The sequence below is a fragment of the Dendrobates tinctorius genome, unplaced genomic scaffold, assembly GCF_039654945.1.
Source record: "Dendrobates tinctorius isolate UK_male_01 unplaced genomic scaffold, ASM3965494v1 ptg000116l, whole genome shotgun sequence".
Taxonomy (NCBI): domain Eukaryota; kingdom Metazoa; phylum Chordata; class Amphibia; order Anura; family Dendrobatidae; genus Dendrobates; species Dendrobates tinctorius.
In genome coordinates, this window is record NW_027361784.1 from 48274236 (window position 1) to 48282969 (window position 8734).

General features: G+C 44.0%; 1 protein-coding gene across 1 annotated transcript; it reads left to right on the top strand.

Moving 5' to 3' along the window:
• Positions 1 to 358: 358 nt before the first annotated feature.
• LOC141101371 (histone H3, embryonic-like) lies at positions 359 to 769 on the top strand. The gene has a single exon (XM_073590443.1). It carries the CDS (start codon positions 359 to 361, stop codon positions 767 to 769), a length of 411 nt encoding a protein of 136 aa, XP_073446544.1.
• The last annotated feature ends 7965 nt before the right edge of the window (positions 770 to 8734 follow it).

Consider the following 8734-nt stretch of genomic DNA (forward strand, 5'->3'; position numbering starts at 1 on the left):
ACAAGTCTTCAGCATTTCCCCTGATGAGACCAATCAGTGTCATATCATCGGCAAATTTCAAGATTTTTACTGAGTCTGCTGAAGAGATGCAATCATTCGTATAGAGAGAAAACAGTAACGGGGACAAAACACACCCCTGAGGTGCCCCGATGTTTGTGACCAAGGTGTCCGAAGTGAATGGTCCAACTTTTACACTCTGTATCCTGGCTGTCAGGAAGTTATAAATCCAGAAACATAAGTTGAGAGGGACTCCAAGAGCTACCATTGTCTTATGAAGTAAATTCGGATCAATGGTATTGAACGCTGAGCTAAAGTCCATGAAAAGAATCCGGACTTCTATTCTCTTCTATACAGAGCTATGGCCAGAACTAAGCAGACCGCTCGGAAATCCACCGGAGGGAAAGCTCCCCGCAAGCAGCTGGCCACTAAAGCCGCCAGGAAAAGCGCTCCCGCCACTGGCGGAGTGAAAAAGCCGCACAGGTACCGGCCAGGGACAGTTGCTCTCCGTGAGATCCGCCGCTACCAGAAGTCCACCGAGCTGCTGATCCGTAAGCTTCCCTTCCAGCGCCTGGTGAGAGAAATCGCCCAGGACTTCAAGACTTATCTCCGCTTCCAGAGCTCCGCTGTCATGGCCCTCCAGGAGGCCAGCGAGGCTTATCTGGTGGGGCTGTTTGAGGACACAAATCTGTGCGCGATCCATGCTAAGAGGGTCACCATCATGCCCAAAGATATCCAGCTAGCCCGCCGGATCCATGGGGAGAGAGCTTAGATCTGTCCTGCCCACCTGACTGCAACACGGTACATAGGAGCAGTATTATAGTAGTTATATTCTTGTACATAGGAGGCAGTATTATAGTAGTTATATTCTTGTACACAGCGGCAGTATTATAGTAGTTATATTCTTGTACACAGGGGCAGTATTATAGTAGTTATATTCTTGTACATAGGAGCAGTATTATAGTAGTTATATTCTTGTATATAGGGGCAGTATTATAGTAGTTATATTCTTGTACATATGGGCAGTATTATAGTAGTTATATTCTTGTACATAGGGGCAGTATTATAGTAGTTATATTCTTGTACATAGGAGGCAGTATTGTAGTAGTTATATTCTTGTATAGAGGGGCAGTATTATAGTAGTTTTATTCTTGTACATAGGGGCAGTATTATAGTAGTTATATTCTTGTACATAAGGGATAGTATTATAGTAGTTATATTCTTGTACACAGGAGGCAGTATTATAGTAGTTATATTCTTGTATATAGGGGCAGTATTATAGTAGCTATATTCTTGTACATAGGGGCAGTATTATAGTAGTTATATTCTTGTACATAGGAGCAGTATTATAGTAGTTATATTCTTGTACATAGGAGGCAGTATTATAGTAGTTATATTCTTGTATATAGGGGCAGTATTATAGTAGTTATATTCTTGTACATAGGAGCAGTATTATAGTAGTTATATTCCTGTACATAGGGGCAGTATTATAGTAGTTATATTCTTGTACATAGGGGCAGTACTATAGTAGTTATACTCTTGTACATAGGAGCAGTATTATAGTAGTTATATTCTTGTATATAAGGGGCAGTATTATAGTAGTTATATTCTTGCATATGGGAGCAGTATTATAGCAGTTATATTCTTGTACATAGAGGCAGTATTATAGTAGTTATATTCTTATACATAGAGGCAGTATTATAGTAGTTATATTCTTGTACATAGGGGAAGTATTATAGTAGTTATATTCTTGTACATAGGGGCAGTATTATAGTAGTTATATTCTTGTACATAGGGGCAGTATTATAGTAGTTATATTCTTGTACATAGGAGGCAGTATTATAGTAGTTATATTCTTGTATATAAGGGCAGTATTATAGTAGTTATATTCTTGTACATAGGGGCAGTATTATAGTAGTTATATTCCTGTACATAGGGGCAGTATTATAGTAGTTATATTCTTGTACATAGGGGCAGTATTATAGTAGTTATACTCTTGTACATAGGAGCAGTATTATAGTAGTTATATTCTTGTATATAAGGGGCAGTATTATAGTAGTTATATTCTTGTATATAGGGGCAGTATTATAGTAGTTATATTCTTGTACATAGGGGCAGTATTATAGTAGTTATACTCTTGTACATAGGAGCAGTATTATAGTAGTTATATTCTTGTATATAGGGGGCAGTATTATAGCAGTTATATTCTTGTACATAGAGGCAGTATTATAGTAGTTATATTCTTATACATAGAGGCAGTATTATAGTAGTTATATTCTTGTACATAGGGACAGTATTATAGTAGTTATATTCTTGTACATAGGAGGCAGTATTATAGTTGTTATATTCTTGTATATAGGGGCAGTATTATAGTAGTTATATTCTTGTACAGAGGGGCAGTATTATAGTAGTTATATTCTTGTACATAGGGGCAGTATTATAGTAGTTATATTCTTGTACATTGGAGCAGTATTATAGTAGTTATATTCTTGTACATACAGTAGGAGCGGTATTATAGTAGTTATATTCTTTTACATAGGAGCAGTATTATAGTAGTTATATTCTTGTACATAGGAGCAGTATTACAGTAGTTATATTCTTGTACATAGGGGCAGTATTATAGTAGTTATATTCTTGTACATAGGAGCAGTATTATAGTAGTTATATTCCTGTACATAGGGGCAGTATTATAGTAGTTATATTCTTGTACATAGGGGCAGTATTATAGTAGTTATATTCTTGTACATAGGGGGCAGTATTATAGTCGTTATATTCTTGTACATGGGGCAGTATTATAGTAGGTACATTCTTGTACATAGAGGCAGTATTATAGTAGTTATATTCTTGTACATAGGGGCAATTTTTGTTATAAAACCAAACATAAATACAATTATAATAAAACAAAAATCATCCAACATTACAAAACACAAACCACTTAGGTTATATATACACAAGTACTAAATAATCAGATCATATTCATAATTAAAATGTCCACAACTGGGGATGCAAAAGGAAGGTTAGAGAAAAAAAAAAAAAGAAAAAAGAAGTTATCATATTTCCTAACTGATTTTTACGTTTCTCCAGAATGTTATGTTTCTCGGACTCCTTCCAACTTCCATTGATTTTATCCTCCAGAGTTCTGACATAACCTGATTGGCGGCAGCGGTGTGATCGAACAGCTCATTGTGCAGTGACACCCGGGTTCTCATGTGCCAGTGATAATATTTGATGACACTGATTATAATGTACATCGTCTCTCTGTTGATGTCACTAACAGTGGAGGGGACACCATAGATTATGTCGGGATACTTTAGGGTCCGCAGTCTGGGGATTTTTAGATTAGCTGACACTTCCTCCCAGATCTTCCTCCGTCCCCAGCAATCACATATAAAGTGCTCCATAGTCTCCTCCTGCTGACAACCAAGGGGACAGTTCCGATCAGAGACACACAGATGTTTCAGGTTCCCTCTGACAAAGAGCCGACTATGCAGTGAAAGCCAAGTGACATCAAACAGTTTAGGAGGAAGCCGTTTCCCGTTTAGGAACCTAAGGCTTTCCTGCAGGGTGGTGGTGACACAATCTCTCAGGGCCAGTGGAGAGTAGAAGAGAGTCCTACATACACGAGCATACAGGTCTCTTCTCTTATTGCTCTCAATGTAAGACTTCTCCAGTCCCCACCTCCTAACACACTTCAGACCATAGTCCATATACTGGGGGAGGTGGTCACCTGTCCATCTCCTCCTCTTGAGACTGCCGCCTCGCACCCAAGATTCTGCAAAAGGCAATATCCAGTACCTGATACTATTTACCCACAGGGAGCTACTGTTTGAGTCCATGTTCCCAAAATTCACCTTTAGAAACAAGGAGTCAAAGAAAACCCTTGGATTCGACATATCCAGCCCACCCTCTCTCCGCCGTAGGTACGTTATTCCCCTCTTTATTAGGTTCAACCTATTCCCCCACAAGAGCTGGAAGAACAGGCTGAAGAGCCTCGCTGAGAATGATTCTGGCAAAGGGAAAATGACAGAGACATACAAGAAAACGGGGACCAGGTAGGTCTTCAACATTGTGATCCTTTCTCTGTAGGTCAGACTCCAGTTCTTCCATCGCTGAACCTTTGCATTTCCGGTTTCCAATTTCTCCTCCCAATTTAGCGTGGCATTATCATCCCTCCCAAATTTAACCCCTAGGATCTTAATATGGGTGGAGGCTTTGGAAAACTGTGGCAGATCAAAGCTGGGCTCAGTATCTAATGTCCACAGAGCTTGACTCTTATCAAGGTTGACCAGAGACCCGGAGGCCCCTGAGTAGCTTCTGATGGACGCAGATAACATCTGCGCATCACATCATCCGCATAGGCAACAACATTCAAAGGCGGGCAGTGGGGGACCGACACCCCCTGAAAATCGCACTCCTGCAGTGACCTCAGAAACGGGCCTAGGGCAAAAACATACAGGAGCGGACTCAGTGGGCAGCCCTGCCTCACCCCCGCCCCAACTCTAAAAGTGTCACCCTGCCAACCATTAATCAGAGGAAAGCTCACCGCCTCTCTGTACAACATCTTCAGCCAATCCACAAATTGTCCCGGAATACCGTACTTTGACAAAGTGGCCCACAGATAATCATGATCAACCCTGTCGAAGGCTTTAGCCTGGTCCAGACTAACAACATATCTCCCACATTTACATTTCTCAAACATCTTTCGTATCGAGATGACTGCTGCAGAGATGTTCCGCCCTTTTACTGTGCCAAACTGAGAGCCTGCCAACAGTGCCGGGGACAAACAGACTAATCTAGAAAATAGGATCTTTGCTAGAATCTTCCTGTCCACATTCAAGAGGGCAATCTGCCTCCAGTTCTTGATGTCGCTCGGCTCTTTACCTTTAGACAGCAGAATTAACGAGGACACTCTCATGGAGGCATCATGTGATTTTCTAGACGATTTCTATACACATCCACGAGAATTGGAGCCAGGAGGTCTCTGAATTTCTTATAAAATTCTGCCGTTATACCATCTGGACCTGGTGCCTTCTTCAGATATAACTTATCAATAGCATCCTTAACTTCCTCCACCGTTAATTCTGCTATCAAAGGAGAAAAGTCCAGATCATTAGTATCAGGCACTGGAGTTGCCTCCAAGAATTGAGCCATCTTATCTTTATCCAAAACTTTCCTCTGAAACAAGTCAGCATAGTAAGATCTCACCACCTCCAGGATACCCTCCCGTGAATCCTGCAATACACCCTGGGAGTCAATGAGACCCGTGACCATTTTTTTGGCCACTCTCTCCCTGCAATTCTCAAAGGGATCAGGGGCCCCTAAGGACCCATAATCGCATTCAAGAACCAGGGAGGTATACCTGCTATACTGATACTGCTTTATCTCAGATTTCAGCCGGTCGATCTTAACTTTGTCATCCCCGCCCGCCGAATACAGTGACTCCAATTCTTTGCGCAGCTTTAGGTACTGGCTGTACTTATTCCTCCCTTTATTAACTGACAGTCTCTTTAAGAGGGATCTGATATCCTCCTTGACGTCCTCCCACCAGTCGGTCATGTTGTCATAGAAGTCAAACCTGTCTAGATGAAGCTGGATAAGGGAGTGAACACGGCTCTGAACATAGGCATCATCCAGGAGACTGGAATTGAGCTTCCCCAACCCTCTAACAATGTCCGGACGGTTAGAGGTCCCCAAAGAGAAGCACAAGGCGAGGTGATCAGAGTAACGGACGACCTTCCCACCCAGGGTGCTGACAGCCTCAGTATGACTGTCAAAAGCAAAATCTATCCTACTGCTCCTGTTGGAACATGAATACGTGAATTTTGGCTGTCGCCCACCCTGTGTGAAAACGTCAGTCAGTCCTGCCTGCTTTATGACATTATGTAGGACCTTACCGTCCCTGGTCACTGCCCTGCCTGAGGAGCTATCACCTGATGTCAGTATGGCTTTAAAGTCCCCCGCCATCACCACTGGAAGAGAAGTGAAGAGGTAAGGCTTGACGTCATTAAACAGCTGGATCCTGTCAGTCACTGTCTGTGGCCCATAGATGTTAATAAGCCGGAGTCGCCTCCCATGGATAGTGACTTCCAGGACCAGACATCTTCCCTCCACCATCCTATGCACAGTCACATCATTGGTGTTAAACAGGACAGTGACCCCGGCGTAAGGCTCCACATCCAGTGTCCAGAAAGAAGGACCGGAACGCCACTCCCTCTCAGCCTCTCTCATAAGCTCCAGAGATGTCAGTCGTGTCTCCTGCAGGAAGATGACATCTGTGTCCAGATATTTGAGATGTTCATACACCGCGTGTCTAGTTCTCCTCAGCTTAATGCTATTCACATTACTCGAGGTCACTGTCAATGAGAACCCCGCCATCACAGCACAATATAGAAGGAGCAGAGTAACAGCCATCATCATGAGTCAGAGATATTCTGTCCACCACTCGTGTCCATGTCAGACTCTACCTGAGGGTCTACAGATAAGGGTTCCGCTTTGGCGGGGGATGGTCCTCTATGTCCCTGTCACACTCAGCATCAACTTTCCTCAACTCTTCCTCATAATCGTCACCATTGGAGTCAGATAAAACTCCATACTTGTTGGACACGACCATCACTCCTGCAGAATTCTGAACCTTCTTACTAGCACTCTGACCAGTGTCATATTCTGCCTCAGGTTTACGGGAGGATGTGTTCTTTTTCTTCCTTTTATTATTATTAATGCTCCAGTCATCAGATACAGACAGCGATGCTGAAGGGGGGGTATCTGAGGCTGTTGGACCTGATGGACGATCTCCATGTTCCCCTCTGCACCCTGCTTCTCTGGTGCTGCCTGAGTGGACTCCTGGTGGGCATCTGAGCTGGTCAGCATCTCTCCTGACATTAAATACTCCTCCTCATGTGTCCCTGCCACCACATCCTCATCCTCCTGAGCCTCTGCCCCTGCCATCACTAACTCATCAGGGAAGACTCTGCAGATGTTGTGCCAGGCGTCTGGACAGTCCCTGTGAGGGTGGCCCATCCTACCACAGAGGTTGCACCTGACGTCCCGGCAGTCTGCAGCGACATGGCCGATTGCCCCACACAGACTGCACTTCACCACAGTACAGGCGTTAGCCAGATGACCTTTCCCACCACATTTGAAGCACTTTCTGGGTTGCCCGGGATAATAACACCTTCCCTTCTCCCTCCCAATGAAGAAGGAGTTGGGTAAGTGGTCAGTGATGTTATTACATTGCCGTAATTTTACCAAGACCCGCCACCCCATTGTCCAGATACCATCCTCATCTCTGACCTTGGTGAGTCCAGAGACGAGGTCACAGTGTCTCCGGAGCCACACCTCGATGTCCTGTGGAGGAACGGCCTCATTCCAGAAGGTGATATTCATTGTGACAGTGTCCGGCCTGGAGATAGGAACCAACACAAACTTATTCCAGCCCTCAGCATCTCTGAACTTGGGGTAATTGGCCCAGAGTCTATCCAGGTCAGACATGAGCTTGAAGCTGACCTCGTAGCCCTGCCTGTCCTGAAGATTAGACACTGCCAGTATCTCATTTGCCACAAACCCCATCTGGCCGCAGAGCAGCTCTCTCACCACATACCTGCGTTGTGGCAGATCCTCCTTGGCACCTATGTATTTAAACCGCACCACATTAATGCGTTTGAATGTCTGGCCGGTGTACCTGGCGCTGGAAGTGAAGGATGGGGCGCCGCGGCTCCAGGCATTCCTGGGGGGCACCTGCCGGGTCACACTGGGCTGACTGACAGGGAGAGGGCCTGCAGCAGGGGGGGGCTGTCACACCTTGTGGACTGGATGGCAAAGGGGGATAATCACACATATCATGCACATTATCATAAGCAGCATCATTATCAGACAGTGTGACGTCCATTACAGAATATCGACACAGGAGAAAACAAGCGATCAAGAAAGTCCAAAAGACTAGATAAATTCAAAAGATAAAAAATTGAATCTTTATTGTAATATGACCATGGTATAAGGAGGAGGAAAACAAATCAAACATGACCATGGTAGCACGAGGGCGACCAAGTGGGGCATACACTGGGCTTATGGACAGTACAGGGGAAAACAGGTTGCTTATACATGATTATGCTAGTAACATTAGAAATGTAGCACCCATCCCCAGACTATACATGTTACATAAAGAGCCCAACAGGATGTACTAATATAAAGATAACACTATACCATGATAACACATGAAAACATCTTTACCTGTTGGAATGGTAAGTGGAGGTCCACCCAGGTATGACCCCCCCATTTCTAATGTTTTCCCCTGTACTGTCCATAAGCCCAGTGTATGCCCCACTTGGTCGCCCTCGTGCTACCATGGTCATGTTTGACTTGTTTTCCTCCTCCTTATACCTTGGTCATATTACAATAAAGATTCAATTTTTTATCTTTGGAATTTATCTAGTCTTTTGGACTTTCTTGATCGCTTGTTTTCTCCTGTGTCGATGTTTATGATTTTTGCGATTGTCCATATTTTCCTTCTGCATACTAACCCTCTACTTATTAGTACATGCCTTTAATAGTGTATATGGGTTTCTTATCCTTAATTTGGTTATGGTCCATTACAGAATTTGAAACCCCTCCAACCCCCGACCCCATGGGCACAGCATCCCCAACCACAGTCTGTGCTTCAGCCTCAGCCTCGGCCTCATCAGCACAAACAGCCTCACATACACTGTCCTGCTCCTGTGTGGGGCATTCTGGGACCTGTGGT